The sequence below is a fragment of the Streptopelia decaocto genome (genome assembly GCF_964273445.1).
Source record: "Streptopelia decaocto genome assembly, chromosome: 6".
In the NCBI taxonomy this organism is placed as follows: domain Eukaryota; kingdom Metazoa; phylum Chordata; class Aves; order Columbiformes; family Columbidae; genus Streptopelia; species Streptopelia decaocto.
In genome coordinates, this window is record NC_138660.1 from 60,776,565 (window position 1) to 60,797,380 (window position 20,816).

Sequence of the window (20,816 nt, forward strand, 5' to 3'; positions counted from 1 at the left end):
TCCTTTCCATATAGACTAATAAAATATTTATAATAATTATTCTGTAAACAGTAAAGGATTAGAACTGCTAATGGCACACAACTTAAAGTATGTCTCTTAATTAATGAACCATAGAGTCTTTGACATCACAATTTATATTCTTCAAGAGAAAATTCAAGTGCAAGAACATGTAACATTAAACAACACACAATTAACAACGGTTTGTTTAAATTATCTCGGGTCATAATTAATGTTGGCCTTGCCATTCATCTTTCTCCTCTGATTGCTCTTTATACTATTTATGTAGATTAATTCTTGAAGTACTGGCATTCACCAATATGTGGTTTGGAACAAGCCACTGCATGACACTGACATCAGTGAGGAGACCTGTTCACTGACCTTCCAGAAGTAGATTCTCTCTGGCCATAATGTCACGTTATGTATCCGGGCAATTTGCCACGACTAATAAAGACTGTGACATTATTGAACAACTTCCTATCAACTGAAGACGTAAAGAACTGCAACTGTCACGCAGACTGATTAAAAACAAGCTGAAGCAAACACGAGTCATGCATATTTGGAAATAAAAGACCACAAGGAACATACAGTCGTTCTCCATCGACAGATAAAGCAAGACTACAATAAACTATATTTTTCAGGGTGTTATGGGCCTCAAAAATTTAGTATCATGTTTTTCTTTCCCAAGGCAAAATTAGTTAATTAATATGAAATATGTTTATTTTACAAACAGCCTAAGATTTTAAAGAAAAATTGGAGAGACTGCTTATACCTTTCAGATTTCAGATTCTGTAGTTAGATCCAAACATGATGAAAATTGTTCATGTTTTGCTTTTAATGAAGCCTGCAACTCAAAATAAAAACTGCGATACAAAAGAGCTATCACACTTAACCAAAAATGGACTGGCCCAGTGATGAAGTCTTTGTTTACTGAGACCCTACATAGGCAAAATGCCACTAAAGCATTCATTTATCCATACATATAACACTTCATAGATACTTGAACAGAGGTGACACTCAATGAGTAAAAAATATGCCTTTGTGTTAGTTCAAAATGATACTAAAATATACACAGTCTTATTTTTTGAATACACTTTGAAACCCATGCTTCTATCAAGAGCACAAAATAAGCTCATACCTATAGTGGTTACAGTCTTACCTAAACTTTGGAATTACCACAAGGTGCATTATTTTGCACACCTTAATTTTCCAGAAATGCAGTAAAAATGTAGAGTGTGCAGTTCTCCATGTGGTCTACAAGGAAATAGATTTTCCACAATCTCGCAGTAAAAGGACCTGAGCTCTCCCAAGCAAGCAGTCCAGCTATTAGAAGTTGAGCAATAAACTACAATGAAGCAACACTGGTTTTATGGCAGTTATTAAACCACCTATATTAGTCTTACAATATTAATAATTGAAACAAAATCAGTAAAACCAATTTTTCTTCTTAAATGGTCTCAACAGAATTAAAATAATGTATGAAGTTCTTTTTAAAGATATCTGATGCTCAAAACCGGAGAGAGATCTTTTCAGTGGTACTAAGGTGAAGCTTCTTGTTCATCCTGGGTAAATGAATAATAAAAAACATGCCCCATATCACCAGTACAGGTGAACTGTGAAAAATCAGATTTATACTACAGGGTGATTCAGTGCCTATAACTAAACGAGGCAGGGGGCAGGGTGGTCTTTTATGTGTGAAACCATTGTACTTCTTACCTCCAGAGCTTTCAAACGCTCTAATAGCAATTTGGTTTTTTCCTTTTCTTGTTCTGTGCTGCTGCTTTCACTTCTTGAATCTTCATCTGCTGGCGTGTGAATTTTTTCCATGCCTTCTTTACGTTTCCTACTGTCTTCTGACAGCTTTTCCTGAAATGATTTTTTAAAAAGTCATTACTCATAGGTGGAAATGAAGTTAACTATGCAAATATCTTCAGATCTCCCTTGTACATGAACGACAAAAAGATGGATCAAGTTGCTAGTTACATTATTCCAGTACTAAGTAAGTGGAGTCATGAGGGTCTATGAAACATGCTGCTACGCCAATCCTGCAGAAGTGTATGCACAACTTCACTGCTACATCTACATAAGATTTTTAAAAAGTGGAACTCATTATCTTTTTAATAAAATAACTTGCATTTTCTTTGAAAGTTGCAATAAAAATTGAGAATACCGGCCTTCAATTGCAGCATTTTGATGCATATAAAGCAGTTTGTTGAGGAAAAGCTAACATATGTTCATGCCTAATGTATTTCACCTTTCCTCATCTAGAGCTAGCATTTGAATTATTAAATAATGGGCTGAGAACCAAGCTACCACCTGAATACTGATTTAGGATCCACACTAAAATATAACTGGAGAGAATCAAGCTGACAGGAAAATTTCCAGAAGTGCTCCAGTCTATTGCAAGTCAGTCAGATTGGGTTATTTGCTGCTGCTGCTGAGTGGACTATGGCTGCTGAGTTTTACAAGAGGTCTATAAAAATCATAGGACTGAACAGTGAATCCTACTAACTCCATTAATTATGTGTTCAAGTTCTGTGTTGAGAGAGAGAATGAGATTGAATAAGCAAAACAGCGAGACTACAAGCAGCCGATGTAAAGTATTGCCCAAGGCCACAAGGCAAGTGTAAGGGGAAAAAAGAGCTGCACAGATGTACAGAGTGAACGACCGTCCATGTGCAACACCAAGTGGGCGATCTCTGCCTTGGAAATCACCTTCTCTAGCTATGGAAGCACATGCAGTGTGAAAACTAATGAGACAAATGGAAAACAAGAGGTAAATCAACATTAAATAAGGGGTGTCAACACAAACCTAGAGAAGTTCTTTAATGAGATTTGGAATTCATTATGTGCCTTTTTGATAATTCTTATAAACAAAGGCACATAGTTTCGTGATCTTTGGGTTAGTCTATAAGTGAGATGTATTTCCTGTAACTATTACAGAACACAAGCTTTGACTAGGCATAAAAATATGCATTTTCATGAAGAACTGATCCAGCTTGAATAACTGTGTATATATCTGATAACTCTTGGAGAGTTAACAGCAAGGCATTATCTTAATTAAAACCCATAAACACAACTGAATTAAAAATCATCACCGTGAATCACATTTCTAACAATGTCTTTTTAAAAAATTAACTAGCTTAGAAATTGACTATTACCCTGTTAAAACTTTAATCAAGGATCAATTTTATAAGCTATGGGCTTAATCACCGACTACTCTTACACAAACCATGAGGCCCAGATCTCATTCTGAGCCCCAAAACACAGACGTCAGAGAGTCATTTTGTCAGGTTTCCAGCAGAAGTGTTATCCTGATCACAAAGGAACCATAAATACAGTAGTTGGTGGAGGGTTTTTTATTATTTCTTTTTTCTTGCTCGCTACTCACTGGTGCAATGATCAAGCATCTGTAAAAGAGCCATTAAACCATTTTCCCTTCAAGTTGCCCTCATGAGTACATTCACATAAAACACTTCAATGAACTCAGGGAAAAAAACTTGACAACGGTATCTCTTCGATGTAATTCAAACACAAACAATCATTTTTAGGAAAGAGTGTGGCATGAATCAGATGTGACTAATGATGGAAGAAAATAGAAACATCAGCACAGGGACACCTTTCCTGCTCAAACTAGAGGGCAGCAATTTCAAAGGACATGTAGGAGAAAGCAGAGCTTATAACATTTCATCACAGAAAGGGGAATAATGCAACTTCTCTCAGAGTAAGTCCCAGTCACCTAAAGAAGTAACCCATTCATTTTCTAATCACAAAATCTTATTAACTATGCACACGAGTGGAATAATCAAGAATATACATCCTGGTTTACTATGATGAGCACTAGAATATTTCAAGATACTACTGTTACTCCTGCTTGAGTGTTTAAGCACAGCTCACATATTTTCCAACTAGTTCATTTCTGAGTAACAATAAATGAGTTTTAGTGTTTCAGGCATGGGCTAAAAAGGTCCCTGATATGTCACGTACCTGGAAAAGCTGGAGAAAAGAGGAAAACATGATTAACCTTAGAAATTATTAGTCATGCGGTTTGCTTACAGTGCTGTTCTGTCACTTCGACCAGTTCTATCTGGGTGACATACAGAACGGGTAGAGTGGAAAATCCACACTCAAGAAAGCAGAGAAAACAGGTGCTTCTGAAACAGTCTTTGTGCTTAAGTAAGAGGGAGGATGACAAAGGCTTTGGAACAACAGAATCCTCTTAAGAGTGAAAAATCTGCTAATTTCAAAGGCAGCTGCCTGCAGGGGGAGGCAGGCAGGGCAGAGAGGGAGATTTGCAAGAGGAGATGTGTATCTATCTCCTGCATGATGTTCAGCAAATCCTACAGAGAGCTCTAGAGTGAGCACGCTGAAGGCAGCAAACAATGGCACAGAACAGCTTATTCCTTTCCCCACCCCCCTAGATTCCTACACTCTTGTGTTACCTCAAATAAAGACCGTCTTTTGAACGTTCTGAACAATCTCTGTTGTATACCTCACATACTGCACAATTAAAGACAGGCTGGGTTTTCAAGCTGAATAGCAAAACACTCTCCAGGTCAGAAGTCCAGCAAAGGCAGAGTAAGTGCTATCCTGCTGAAGAATGCAGTTTCATTTCTGTGAAGAGGTAACAGATGGAAAGAGTGCACTGCAAGTAAGCTGGAAAGGTGGGGGGGAGACAAAAAAAGCAACAACTCAGCTCTTGGTCTCCCCAGACCAATAAGAGTTTAAGACACATGCCTGTACCACAAAAGGATGCAAACACAGCAGCCTGATGAGAATTCTACACTGAAGGCTCATCTACATCTCTAATGCTCTGTGTCAACAAAGAGACAATAAAAATATTAAATATTCAAATCTTACTAAAAAGAAACTAGGATTATGCTGCTCACTGCAGACCTGTTCCCAAGGAAATTAATGAGAAGTGTAGAATCAAGTCCCACGTTGTGTAAGCTTCTCAAACTCATTTAAACTGTCATTGCTCTTCTGAAACCAACCATATTTTGTAAATCTAAAATGACATCCTGCCCTGACCATTATTTCTAAGTATTCGGTTTGTTCTATAAATCAAACAAATAGTACACTGATGATGAACCCTTTGATCAAACACTATAGGCCCTACAGCCCACGGAAAACAACAGATGAAAACAGACCCTGCGGTCTGGAAATGGCAAAGCTTTCTAGAATCAATGAAATGATATAAATCACTGAAGACATTGATCTATGAAGCTGTATAATGCAGTGAACTGACTGAGACTTATCAGAAAGCTGGTTTTCAGCTAGATGAAGTAGGAAGGAACAGTCTAATAATCCTTCTTTCTACAAATAAACAGAAGTAAGAACAATAAATTAATAGAGCAGGAAATTCACCTGAAATTCCAAATGATCATTTACTCGAATTTGTAGAATATAAAGAAATACGTAGAATATAAAGCAAATCATCTCCCTTCCACCAGCCTTTCAGAACGCTGCAAGTCTTTTCGCTGTTTATAAACAAAAGGAGTAACTATAGTGATGGAAAAGATCATATGGAAGCTTTTAAAAGATAAGAACCAAACTGGCTATTTCAGAAATTATCTCCCCCTTCATCCCAAGAACGGCAAACGGCTGCTCACCGTCTGGACACAGCGATAGTCACTGGGCGACTTTCCTCTAGGACTTGTCACCTTCTCAAGGAACAGACATGTCTCAAAGGGACACTTAGACAGCTATTTCTTAACTATTATTATTTCAGAAATTATTGTACTTTTCAACTTTTATTGTTGGTATCATCAGTTGTCTGTTCTTTGCCCTTTCTTCTCTCTTAAGATACATTCTACGAATTACACTACACACACAGAGGAAAAAAAAGGGGGGGGGGGAATCAGCTCAATTTGGAACATTTCCATTTGTAATTGAGTAAATGTTAGCAGACAGAAATTGTAAAAAAGGTAGCTCGCAAAAATCTAGTCTAGATTTTCTTTTTCACAGTGAAAACCATGATTAGGCACTAATTGGAATAAGTGCTCTTCTCTGGTAGTAACGACTAATACATGATATAAAATGATCATATATTATACTTCCCCAGGTAATTCATGTTCCACCGTTTCCTAATTTGAGATTTTACAATGCAGGAAAACTACCTTTAAGCCTTTAAGAAAAGAGTAATAATTCACACCGTTAACCGGCAGCACAACAGCTGCCACTGCTCTCAGCAATGGGAAATGCAAAGTCCTGCACTGGGGGAGCAATAACCCTGTGAATCAGTGATGAAAGGACCAGATACAACGCACACAGTCTGGAACATGAGAAATTGCAATAAGATATTAGGATTTTTATTGTTTTTCTCCCATGAAGATAGTCATATTGGTGACTAGAACAGGTTACCCAGGGACGTTCCTGAATCACAGAGGAATTGCAGAGTTCACTGGACTTTAATAATACAACACAGCACAATCTAATCCTCATGTAACTGGATCTGGACTCTACAGCACTGATTATAAAGAGCAATCTTTCACAAGGACATGTGACAAAATTCTGCTTGAACCAAACAAGAATTAAAACAAGATCAAGATCTTTGAAATGCTGATTTTCCCAATGAGCGCCGCATGACATGAATTGCTTGTCTGGAAACTGATAAGTAATAATTAGAGATGACATCTTTGCTTATAGAAGTTAAAGATCATTTTCATATGATAAACACAAGTCCTCCAGAGAAGTGAAGTGTTTCAGATGCAATGTGGTAAAGATCCCTCAGATACAAATTATCTCTATTTCAGTTTGGGGTGTCAGATCGTGATGCCTGAGTGGTGTTATTTTTTTCCTGTTTTTCCTTCTCCCTCTCCCCCCCCCTTTCAAATTCATTTCAATTCTTCAGCTTCTGAAATTCATTAAAGACAATGGTTTTTTAATGGTTACAAATTCAAATTCTTCTGAGAGTCATGCCTGCAATTTTCCAAAAACACACTTTAATCACACTTTTAACCCAATAATAAAATATATGTAGGATATATAATTAAATAGTGCTTATGATTGCTCAGAACCACTTAGTTGAGAAAATAACCTCAAATGATTCATAATGCAGTTATTAACAGATCATATACAGAGGCAATGGTAACAGGCATCCAAGAATCCAATCAATATTGAACCCAAGCTAAGTGGTTAACTCAGCATCTCAAATCATTTTGCACTTTCCATGGTGACTCAGGAGGACTTTCAAAATAAGATATTTACAAAATAGTGATCTTACACTTCGGTGACTGAATTTGGTGACCCAGCTACGTGTACTACACTTCAAACACTCCTGCTGTACCAAAGGCAGGCTCCTAACCTCCAAACCCAAACTGCAGGTTACAGATCCATATAAAGAACTGCTTATGTAAGAATAAATTGTGACTGTTTTTTCTTGCAAAGCCATTCCTTAGTCTTGATGTATTCTTAGATGTTGTACTTTCAGTCTTATTTTCACTGCAGACCTCCTAGTGTTCAGCACTATTCTTCACTGAGTGTGAGCCATATGAAATGAGGATTTTCAGACCATCGATGAAGATAAAAACTGTACATTAGGGTTTCTTCCTACTTTTATGTAAAAAACAGCTCCAAGCTATGCACAAGTAGCTCAGTCTGAGTGCACAAGCTTAAAAAAGGCAGCTATTGCTCCAAGGACTACTGACTTACAATTCCAACAAGGTTAAAATTGTTTTCCATGGTACCTTGCTGCCCCAGCACCATGACCTTTTTTTCCTTAATGTAATTAACACTTGTTTACTGTGGCTCAATCCCACATGATACTGTGGCAGTATCTTCTGATATGCTTTATAACCTGGGTCATTCACTGAAACCTGAGGTATATAAAAGACACTTGTATGTTAAGTCAGAGCAATGCGAAGCTGGTGACAAAGCAGGTGAGGGGCCTGGAGCACAAGTGTGATGGGAGCAGCTGAGGGAACTGGGGCTGTTCAGCCTGGAGAACAGGAGCTGAGGGGAGACCTGATCACTGTCTGCAACTGCCTGAAAGGAGGTTGGAGCATGGAGGGGGTTGGTCTCTTCTCCCAAGTAGCAAGTGAGAGGCCAAGAGGAAATGGCCTCAAGTTGTGCTGGGGGAGGTGTAGATTGGCTATTAGGAAAAAATTCTTCCTGTAAAGGGTTGTCAGGCATTGGAACAGGCTGCCCAGGGCAGTGGTGGAGTCACCATCCCTGGAGGGGTTTAAAAGGCGTTTAGACGAGGTTCTTAGGGACATGGTTTAGTGCCAGAGTGAGTTTATGGTTGGACTCAATGATCCTGAGGGTCTCTTCCAACTGAAATGATTCTGTGATTCTATGAAGCAAGACTGAGGAATTCACAAATTATTTCCTGCAAGATGCTTGGTACAGGAGTAGTCACTGATGCCAGTGTGACCTATGCCTGTCCCATCTGCATTTTTTTTTTCTTTATTTACTAAGGGGAATCCCATTACACATCATAACCCAGGTCTGGAAAAAATTATGTAACCAAGCAAACAAGTTAGAATGCAAAAAAAGTTACATGCAACTAGACAGTGCAATCTAAATTATCTCCAAGTATAAGGCTACAAATATGACTTCTGGTTTTACTTTGCTTACTTCTGTCTATGTACTCAGCTGTTTTCTCTTGCTTTATTTTCTCCCCATGGAAAGACAAACTAAAATATAGCTTTGCTTTAGATAGCACATCAGCAAGTGTAATAATAATATATTCTTGTTTAGCTAACAGCTTTTGTTCAGAACAAGCTGACCAAAACTGAAGGAAAAGAAAGGAATGCACATATATCACAAAATTTTATAGAAACATCCCAAATTGTTCACAGTTTAACATTACCATTGCCAGGAAAATCATATAAAATTCTTCTTTTTCATCTCTGGATTTCACTTACAAAGTGAACAGAGCGAGCAGTAACATTCCCTAGATTAAATATGTGAGCCTCCTACCACTCACATATCAATCTAAATGTACTCCACATTACTCTTCACTCAAAACACTCCTCACTAGTACCCACTATCACCCTATTGAACAGTTCTTCAGTAACATTAATAAATTTCCTGATGATGCTTTTATCGGCTGTTCCATGTACCAGAAACACCTATTTCTTTTGAAAAAAAAACAGACCATGAAGGACTGCAGAAGAAAATCTTCACAGTGAAGTTCACTATCAAGAGTAAGATCAGTAAGAGCAGATGGAGTTTCTCGTCTTCAGGTCCCCAGCTGAACGTCGGTCTGGGGTGTCCAAGTGAACCACACTAGCCTAGTGACCAAATATTGCTGTTCACACCATCCTGTCCCCAGTGAATGGATATTCACAGTACTAACAGCACTCTCCCCCCAGCACTTTGTGAGCGGTGCAATCACAGATGGGCCATGCTGAGGTGACTCTTCCAAGCCATGGTGCAGTAACTCCTCATGTTTGCTGTTCTATTGCCTTTGCAAAATGTTAGACTTCAGCTACACCCAACAGCAGCTACCAGCACCACAAAAAAGATTGTTCTAGAAGCTAAGCTCTTCTTCATAGGTGTATATATGATATTATGAGAAGAATAAGCAGTGATTTTTTTCATGCAGATATTGGTTCATTATAGTACCATACTTAAAGTAATTATCCTTCCTCCCAGGAAACCCGTGTACAGCATTTAAACTTTCTTGAAGGAGTTTGTAAGTATTAAAGTAACTACACTTGACTAAAGTGACAGTATTAAAATATCTATCTTCAACTGAAGTACAAACAAGCCGAGCTATTCTGAAAATTAAGTTCAATAAATTTTATGTAATAGCAATTAAGGCAATAGAATTATTCTGGATAAAAATTGCTAGAAATAAACCAATTTTTCTTCCCTTTGCAGCCCTTAACTTTTTTTTTTTTTTTAATATAATGTTTTTTCACTACGTGGATGAAGGCCAAATTACGCTTTTTAATAAAATGAAAAACTTTGAATATACCTTTTTTCTTGCCACCAGAAAGTCTCCTAAGGACTTACACAAGTTGATCCAGTTTTCCATAGATGGTTTCTTCAGGAAATACCACGAAGAGGCTCTAAAGGACATACCTGAAGATGAGTATTAACTAGTATTCTGGAATGACAGCAATATATTCACTAACTAGTTCTCACCATAAACACAATTGCAGAAGCTAATCTAAGAAGTTACCTGTGGGGCTAGGACAAAAAATATAGTATATTATTCCATAACCAGGTAATTCTTTTGCAAATGCCAGGGAACAGCTGCTTTGACTCTCAGTCTTGTCAGGGAAACTTCTGAAAGAAGCTCAGAAGGCAACTTCACACAAAAATAAAATGTAGGAACAACCATTCTGGATCAGATCAAAATTTCAACTTTTCAAATATGTTATTATAGTTTAGTTTAAATATATCTAAGTGAAATTAAAACCAGTTTTCTTGATCAGCAGCTTTTGAAAATTTCAAAAAAAAAGCACTGTTTTCTGCTGGTTTGAAAACATAAATGTATAACAATTCAAAAAGCAGCTTAAACTGTCTTTTATGGAGATGTGGAAATGGGCAGAGAGCAAGTGACATGGCCATATATAAGACTCAGCTTGTAATTCCAAGAAATGCAAACCGGTTTTTCAACTTCTCTCTCCAAACACTTTTCTCACTAGACAGCTGATTGCAGTAAATGGTCTCTCTATATTATTTCTTATTCATTATCCTTACACAGAAAATGCAAAGGATTTTATAGATAAAAATGCTTTAATATAATTGCAGACCCTCTTGCCCAACCAGAACCTCTTCAACACCAGCCCAGGACGGGCTACACTGTGTCAGGTCAACAAGGCATGTCTGGATCCTGGTGGGGATCTGAACAGGCTACAGTGTGGTAAGACCTGATTAAAATGAAGTCTTCTTTTGTTCAAGAGCCAAGAGACACACTACAGACCTGGGAGCTCTAAAAGCAGCTGCCGGATGGGAGATGACAAGTCCCTGGGGATCTCATTGCTCTGGCAAGACACTGGAAGCGGCGCTGGTCCCAGGGCGAGTATCCTGCCGCAGCCCCTGCCCACCAGTGAGCCTGGCTGCCCGTAGCCCTGGTTTATAGAACCACAGAATCATTGCAGTTAGAAGAGACCCTCAGGATCATCAAGTCCAACCATAACCTCACTCTGGCGCTAAACCGTGTCCCTAAGAACCTTGTCTATATGTCCTTTAAACCCCTCCAGGGATGGTGACTCTACCACTGCCCTGGGCAGCCTGTTCCAATGCCTGACAACCTTCTCCATGAAGAATTTTTTCCAAGTATCATGAGTGAGAAGCACATGCACGTCAAGAACAACAAGTTGGCCCTCACATACAAAGATACTGGCATTTCTCCAAGCAGCAGACAGATTATCTTAAAACTTGTATTTGCTATAAACTCCAGGAAGTTATTCCAGTCTCTGAGGACTACCAAGTAGAGGCATGTTTGAGCCATCCTCTTTTCTCTGAAATACATCCCCTGATTGAGAAAAAAGGAAACCAGAAGAACACCATTAAGGGCAAGATTAAGGCTGCAGACAACCTGCTGTGCATAAATGGAAAGTCCCTGTATATATTAGGATGACCTTATCAGTCAGGCTGTGAACCGCATCATCACTTCGCTTTCCAAAGACTGTCTTTGAATTTCTGCTATGCCTGTTTCATACATATATGGCTCAGGCAATGTATATGGGCTGATTTTTGTGGATTCATTCCAGAAGTAAGAACTAGAAGACAGATATACCAAAGAAAGAAACACTATGTTGTAGAGGAAAATCTAAATGTACAGTTATAATCAGTATAATACAAAATACACATCAGCCAATCTTTGCCTCTCATTCCTGCAGATGTATGGAGAATTCTGGAAAGGAAATAACAGCTTGTTTTCTGTTTTCAGTTATGAGACTTTGCTGTGTTAAACATAACTCCGTTGCTTTGTTATTGTATTACAATCAAAAAGGGAAAACTATCTGCACATGTGTTCCTCGCAACAAAACTAATTTTGAACAGTGTCTGAGGAGCACCGTCACTCTCCTTTGGGGGCTTGGGAGCAAGAATCCAACCTCAATTTAGTTAAATATAGGAACAAATATTAATCATAATTTTTGCACAGTGGTGGAAAACTACCAGAAGAAAAGCCGTAAGGAATTAGTTGTTATGGAGCTAGCCCTGGATTCCTCTGTACAGAAAGCAGCAAATGCGTCTGTCCTTGACGGTGTGGGATTCCCCGTGGAGCTCCCAAGAACGTGGGCAGCTTCTCCTCCTGTCCTTCTCTGGGAGACACAAACCTGCTAAGCTTGGGAAGTCTGGTTGATGCAATCTCTTGTGTGCATTTCCAATCCAGAGATATAAGTTTGATTTTAAGGATAAATTTCTTCTTTCTGCAACTGAAGTGAGCATCAAAAATCCTGCCTGGATTTCAGCTAGGGAATTCCACTAGTGCCTTTTTTCCAATTCATGGCCATGCCCTATCCATAAAATGTTACCTATCAATGACTTGCACATCAAGCTTGTATAATTTTGTGGTAAAATGGAATTATGTTGCCAAGAGATAAAGTTTTTCTTCTCATGAAAGAGCTGTTGACCTCAACGGCTGTGCAAACTGAAAGTGACAGTCACAACTGTTCCATATTTGAGTCTCACAGAGCACGAAGACAAAAAAATGGGTTGATCTGGCCAACGATGTCACCTGAAACGTGCCTGTATCTCTTCTACAGTCACACCTTTCTGATACATGCTTTAGAAAACAATTGGCAAAACACTCCAGACTTCATGACTGAGAGCCAGAAGCCTTGTAGGACCAGAATTATTTTATCTTTGTATTGAAGTTATCAATATTGAGTTTTGACAGATAAATCTTCTTTCTTAGCTTTGAATAAGGCAGCACATGTACATATTTATACCCAGCAAGAGGGCAGGAAATGGAACTGAACTTTGTTATGTTCAAAGCCACTCCTCCCGTGAAGCTGCGGTGTGAGCTGGTGACTGCAGTGGTGGTGGTGTCCTTCCCACGGGACAGATGTGGAGCTGTGTGCCATTCTCCTCATGGTGCACACTAAAGCCTGAGAAATCTCTTCTGAAGTCGTTACTTGTCAGAATCTTGTCATCCCTCCAGAGTGAGAAAAAGCACAGAGCTGACCCACAGCCTGCCAGCCAGCTCTTACTTGGCGAGAAGAGCCCATCAAAATGCTTAGGCTGCAATTGCTAAAACCGTCTGCCACCACTTTGGTGTGAGGGGAGTCAGCTGGGTGCCGAAACAAGCACTGGAGCAAAAATGACACAGGACACAAGCCACTTTCAGAAAGAAATGGAAGGAATCAAGCTGCCCTTCTCCATTGCACCCAGGGCTGAAGAAACCTGAAAAAGTGTCCTACTGTTAAAGCCACCTGTAATCTCCACGGAGCCTTTGAGCCAGAGTCCTCTTGCTATAGACTCAACAGTGCTGACGCCAGCGGAGAGATTGTTCTCCTTGACAAGCTCCCTACCCCTTTACTCATATCTTTCTGCTCTTGAATTTCCTCAGTCAATCTCGGAAGACCTGCACTGTCTACCATGATGAAAATTCCTCTTGCTAAAAAGCAGCCTAGACCAGGTCAGCTGGTGAACAAGCGCAGTCAGAGACACTGCGCACTGGCACCGAAGTTGAGGGATGACTGGGCCTGTGACGTTTGACAGGGTGACTTTCATGCCAAACCTCAGGATTTCAGATCCTGCCTGCTCCCACAGCAGTATTTGTTTGGAGTGCGTATCTCAAAGCAGCACACTGGGGCTCGGAAAAGGTTACAATGCCTGCAGTGACGAGATTTTATTTCCCTAAGGTTTTCATATGAATTCACGTACCCAATCCAAATTTCCAACAGCAAAAACTCACTTCCCCATTTTTGAATACAGAACAGCACAGCCCCACTTGAAGACCATCCATGCTCTACTTTGAAATAGATTCTTTTTCCACTAAAAGTAATCATATGTTAAGCAAACTCCTTCTGGAAAATAAGCCTTTTTTCAAGATTACAAGGGAATTTGAAAAGCCTTTTTTTAAAAAAAACCTTCATTATCTGGCTCAGTATTTATAACAGTTCCTGTTACCACAGAAGCGGCAGCTCACGTATACTGAATGACATCTTAAATGTCCCTGAGATAAAATGATATGTTGTTATCCTCTTTTTACAAAGGTTAAAGATGGACAGACAAAGTGAATTTGTCCAAGGAAACAAAGAAATGCGTAGTGAATGAAGAATCAAAATGTGGTCTGCCAAAGACACGGCAGCTCGCCCTTCCTCTCCAATGGGACTGTACCATGTCTGTCCTGGGCTTTAGTGCACATATTGACAATTCCAGAATTATAAAAAACATGCTCTCCATCTATTTTGATCACTGTACACTGACATATAGTCAAAAGGAGTTTAAAAAAAAAAAACAGAACAAAAACAACACTGAAAGACTTTGACTGATCTGTAATCAGGGCAGACTCTACCTAGATATCCACTATTGTGATCAAACAGGAAAGAACTCTGGGTTTCGATATCCAAATCATAAACTTAGAATGATAGAAAAGAATCACAGAATCATTTAGGTTGGAAAAGACCTTTAAGATCATCGAGTCCAACTGTAAACTTAGGAAGGAAAGCCTGCAAGGTGTTTGTTTTAATGTGTTGGGTTCAAGTACTGCACATTCTATTTCTGGGGATCACTCTCCCTCTTACATAAAGCACTTGTGTCTTGAATGAGAATAATATTAATATGTGAGGTATTGCTTTGGCCTTTCGTGGCCTTGCTTTTACGTAGACAATGTCTCTTGGAAACAACATAAAAGCTCTTACATACTACAGCCTTTCAGTCAAGTCAACTTTTAAGCAAGAAATACAATGGTTTATGGCAATTCAAATCACACATATTCTTGTCTACATTTACGTGCGCATTCATTATAAAACTTCTCTCAGTTATTACTATGTAATATGATAACAGAGAACAATTTATTTACAACCCTGCTTCTAAATTCATTTACCCTAAAGAGAACACATCATCCATCTGTAAGCTGAGCAAATTGAATTTGCATAGAGCAGCCAGCTTAGAGTAGTTTGCTTCAAGTAAGAACCCCAGCAAGACCTAACACAATATTGCAATAATACTGATTTTCTGCACTCCATCTTATTATCATTTTTCTAACTATGCAACATTTAATGTTCATTAGCAAGAATATTTATTCTGGATTCAGGCATCTTGATATTATAATAACTCAATTTCACACATCCCAGAACAATAATTAGATTTGTAAAAAACAAATATGTAGACAATGGTCAATAGATCAAAAGCATTTACTGCACAGAGGTATCTTTTATGACTGTTCAGATATTAATATGAACAGAGTTCATGCACTAAAACTAACATATCATGGTGTCCGAGAATATGCAACATATGTTGATAAGTCACACTGGAGACCACTTAGGTCACGTCCTCGTTTGTTATGAAATATGCAGTTGTGAAACTGCAGTAAAATCTGATACTCTGTTGCAGCGAGTACTTATCATATCATTCTGACCACATCAAAGTAGTGAGACAACAGCTACAACTAGAATATGATCTTTAAGGTAAATGATTGTAAAGGATGGCTTTCAGAATAATGGTAGTGTTGATACATCCAGTACACGAAGATATATATATGTCACTTGGAATTCAGATCATAAAAATATTTTTTCATGTGTTAGTTCACATCTGCATTTCGCTTACAAATATTATACAGGCTGATAATATGAACATCATGTTCCCAAAAACCTGAATACATCAGTGTTTCTAAGAAACATTGCCTAGGTTGTACATTCAAGATCTATTCCCATTTGTGAATTAACCTTATAAATATATTAAAAACTGTCTGAAGGAATTTAGAAAGACACAAATGAAATGCTTCCATTGCACTGCTGATGCCTCTTGCCAAACCTGGACATGTATTTGCAATAAAATTCATCACATATTTAGATGATAGTTTTGTCCACAATTTCCATACAGTTGGTTTCAGTAACATTGATGATTCATATAATGCTTTATTAATATTTTTTCAATGTTGAAATACTTTGTAAACATTTCAGATCACAGATTCTTTGCCAGCTATTTGTTTGGAAGAGGCTTCCAGGTATTAGCTTTTATTGTCACATGCAGTTGTTGCCTAAATCATACTGCATAGTTTTTATTGTGTGACTGAATAACAAAGACATATCAAGTGAACCCATTTCTGACCTGCATAGCAGGTAACCATAGAAGGGAAAGAATGGGCTGGTTTGCATCTGAAAAGAGCCATTCCTTGAAATATTCACAAAGCAAACTATCTGTTCAGAAGTTTGTCATAAAAGTGAACAAAAGGCATGTAAGGATGAATGAATCAAAGAGACATGCCAAAAAAACCACAATATTCATGGAAATAGTCCATAGTTTTGATCTGTCTTGCTATGTAACCTCATCTGGGTGCTCCTGCTCCAGCGGGGGATTGGACTGGATGATCTTTTGAGGTCCCTTCCAATCCCTGACGTTCTGTGATTCTGTGTTTTACCCATCACAGACTGGTATATGATGCAGTAGCCTTGCTGTTCCTCCAGGAAAGGAAGGTGCTTTAAGGTCCTGGGACAGAAGTGGCTCCACTGTATAAGAGAATACGCTTCGGGGAATATGCCCTGACTACCATGCTGCAGATTCAAACAAAACCCCACGTCCAGAAAGAAGGGAAAAAAGGGGCAAGAGAGCAGTTTTCTGGGTGGAGGGAGTTGTTTGCTAGAGCTGAAGAAAAACAAAGAATTGTTGTTGTTATCTTTAACTGGGCAGAACTACCTTGTTCTTCTGTTGGTCAGAAAATAAACCCTAGATATTTTACACCAAACGCACCACTGTAACCATCCTCCTGGCTGGCAGGAGACAAAAACGCTTATGTCAGTACGGCCTCAAATGAGAAAACAAAACAAAACCAAAAAACAAAACCCACAAACAAACAAACAAAAAACAAACCACAAAACCCACCCCCACAACCATAAGCAAACTCTCTTTTTCCAAAATTAAGAAACAAATAAAAGATGGAGGAAAAACCAAAACGAAATACAGAATCACTGCAATTGGAAAGCTGCACACAGAATGCCAAATTTCAAAAGACCACACAGCTATTTTTTTTCCAGCTTGGTGCTTGAAAGAAAAATAAAGAACACCCAAACCCTCAGTTTGATGGGAAGAAACTAAAATACGGGTTTGCTTTTCTTGTTGAGACTGCAAAACCAAAACACAAAGGAGCTAAAACCTAATCATGGTACCACCTTACTGTGGTTTCCGCAGTAAGACAGCACACTGAAAACCAGACACTAAAATCACTCCAGCGCTCTGTTATAAACAGACGAGTCACCCCCCAGAGGAGGGGCTGCCACAAGCCCACTGCAGAACACCCACTGCAGGGGGGCAGGAGGGAGGAGGAAAACATGGATTTAAACTCTGAACCAGGTTTCATTTTTGCATCCCAAAATGGTAGAGAGTAAAACACACATGCCTTTATTACCAGCTTCTTAAAGCAAAATGTTCTATTATAACTTCAACAAAAAATTTAATTTGTCCTGAAATTAAATTTTACAGGCTATCGCTTTAACAAGAAAAATTGATTATTTCAGAAGGTTCATCTAAAAGATTCTTTTCCCTTCAATCCAAGCTGAAAAGGAAAATTTAATTACAGTGATAAATACTCTTTAATATACATTTTTGTTTAGCTTTACTGCTGCATTTTTAATCCACCAGTTGTAAGAATGGACTAATATAACTAGAATTTTTGAAAAGTGCTTTAGCTGAAGGATTGCTAACTAGTATAGAATTTAATATATATTTTTGAGCATTTTATGTCTTTATAAGGAATACTTATTCTGTTTAAAAAGGTACAGGATTGGACCGACTTTATTAAGTGGTTTCTTTAAGCATTCATGTGCAGAATACCTTATTAACTGGGATGTATCTCATTCCTGCTTTCTACCACCTCAGGTTCACTGCTTCCAGAATACAGCAGTACATTAGGAAAATGGAAAACTCTCTTTTCTCATAAACACCATAAACAGATCTGCTTCCCTTTGAAAAACCTCTAAAATCTTTGCCCTCCTAAATTCTACCCCGAGAGACTTTCTCTCTGCCCAAGTGAGGCTGATAAAACACACTTGCCCCAAGCAGTGATAAGAAACTATGGAGCTTGATAGGGAAGCCTCACACCTAACAGAATATAAGTGGATAAAATTATCCATCACAATCTGAATGTCAAGTTGTCAAAAGCTTCTGTTTTCTGGAGATGCTGGAATATATTACTTAAAATATTAAATGCTTTAATAAAGTCTTCAAAACTACTTTCTCTGTCCCCTATTAACTGTGAAGAGCAACAACTGCAGATAACGCCATGACATTAAAAATGAAAAACTCTGGCAAGAGAACACTTGGGAAGATGTAGATAGTAGCAACCACCACTTACAAGTATTCATAACTAATAAACAAATAAAGGAAACAATGCCAGACACATTTACCTCAACAGTGTGATTTTTGTTTTAAAGAACTTTACTATCACAAGAATACAGGCAGTAAGTTACTAATACCTGATATACCTTCATGATACTGACAGTGCCTTCTCCATGCTGGCCTGGGGATCCTTGGCTCTGCAGCAGATTTCTCACTGTCTCCTCCATTCTAGAGAATGAAAATATTTATAAAAGTCAACTGTATGGAAAAAAAATAAATTAAGAGTTGCATTCGGTGTTTTTGTTCTTTACAAGAGTCTAATGCATCCATGGCTGCCATGAAATTAATATTTAAAGAGTATCCTGGCTTTATAATGTTCTCATACTCCATGTTATGAATAACACATTAAGGGCACTCTTTTATCTTTCGAATATGCACAGTAATTAGTTGTATTGTTAAAACCCTACTGGAGCTTAGTTACAAAAATTATAAACAAATGTGTGCAAAAGACATCAACTTGTCAACAGTGTAACCAAACACCATGATAAAATTACTGTCATTTAGGAACAAAACCAGTCAGATTTAAAAAATAAACAAACAAACAAACAGAAAAACCAAACACCAAACAACTGCTGTATTTCTGGCCAACTGTCAGTTTTGTGCAATTTGCAATTTAGACAGACTGTCAGATACATTACTAGTATTTACTCCCTATGTCATAGGTGCAGCAGTGTGTGCCAGCACATTTGTTTATAGAGGCACAGCTGCTGAACACACTCACCCTCCTTCTATGCCCTGTCAAAGGGATGTAAAAAGCAAGTGTTGGCTACGGATCTGGTACTACCAGCTCATGAAAACGTAATCAACTTCAGTTCTATCAGTGAAAGAAGGAAGGTTTGCACTTTCCTTTTATAAGGTGTTAATAGACACCATCAAAAGTTGTCTTTGATCTATGTGCATTCACTAAGCATGTTCAAACTGATAATAACACTAACCTTCCTGAACAGAATAAAGAGTTCTGCTCCTTCACACAGTAAGACCATTGGGAATGATGGAAGCCACCTATGAAACGCTAGTCCCATTCAGGGTGGATCAGAAATTAAATCCCACGGGCTAAGGAGGTGTCACCAAGGCTGAGCACAAACAAAGGGTCTGGGTTCTATAGCTGCTTTGAGCTCTGTGAGTGTGGGTAAGAGGAAGAAAGGCATCAAAAGCCAGAGAAGGAGTGATGGACACAACAACAAAGATCTCAGGTTTCAGCTCCAGCCAAAGGTCTCCACACTTCTCACCCGAATTCTCACCCCTGTACAGCTGCTTCTTCAGCTGTGCGGATGCAACAGCTTCTCTCACCCTCACTTTCATGTTTTCTGTTCTTTCCTTTTTAAACTCTCTCAGTCCCCCAAAAAGCTGGAAGAACAGCCCAGCTCGAGCAGGGCTGGAGAACGGAAGCTGCCATGGCGTGGCTGTGCAGGAGAGAGAGAATACCTTAAGAATAGCTTAAGAATGCCTTAAGCCACATTCCCAGATATGCTCCGACCTTGAAAAAACAGCCAGTATTCCTAGGTACATCTGTTTATTTGTACCACATCTAGGAAAACGTGAGTTCTGTGTACCATCCTTTGCAGATGCAGTTGAGCAGCACTATAGCACTATTCACGGAGTATCTTCTTTGTTGTTTTGGTTTGGTTTTGTTTGTTTGTTTTTAAGGTAACAATCCAGCAAGACAGTAAATAGTAGCTAACTACTCTGGCCAAAGGCCAATAACATTATACTTTATATAAGCCTCATAGTCTTTCTGTCCTTTCAGTCTTATCAGAGTGAATGGTATTGGCTAATTTATCAATAACGTGATGTTTTGTCAGGTTTTCTTCTTTCAAGTCAGCCAGCTACGCTACTTTTCAAGAAGCCAACACTGGGTATTCATTCTACTCAGATGAACACTGACATTTTACTTATTCATATGATGGGTTTTTGTCATTGATGTGCAGACTTCTATACTGCCAGAATGCCCACAGAGTAGTTGGACCATCTGTTGACCAAATGTGAATAAAAACAAGCCAGCTCTAATCTCTAGTGCAGACAGTGCTGCGATTTTTCAGTTGTGGATTGGAACCACTTCTGCTCATAGGATGACCTTAATCAGCTGCCTTTTACACAAAAGAACAAATCATTGCAGTTTATAATATAAATTCCTGTGCAGTCCTCACCAAAAGATTCCATTTATTAAAATGCTTATAATTTAGTTTTTAAATTAATGATGTAATAGGATTCTTAATTATTGTGTTTATATATGCATACACAGTTCCAACTCTAGTCCTCCATAAAGCTCTTACAAATTAACAAGCAAAAAAATCAGGTACCACTAAAATTAGAGTTTTTCAATTTAGGTCTAATAGTATTAATGAAAATAT

At 38.5% G+C, this 20,816-nt stretch overlaps 1 protein-coding gene across 1 annotated transcript in view; it reads right to left on the reverse strand.

The window, feature by feature from the left end:
• The window catches only part of NCKAP5 (NCK associated protein 5), a gene marked incomplete at its 5' end in the record, with an annotated part of 361,561 nt that overhangs the window by 124,635 nt on the left and 216,110 nt on the right, over nt 1-20,816 (reverse strand). Inside the window, 2 exons of the mRNA XM_082054889.1 lie at nt 1,714-1,863; nt 18,543-18,633. Of these exons, the coding sequence (XP_081911015.1) occupies nt 1,714-1,863; nt 18,543-18,633 (241 nt within the window). The remainder of the gene's footprint in view (nt 1-1,713; nt 1,864-18,542; nt 18,634-20,816) is intronic.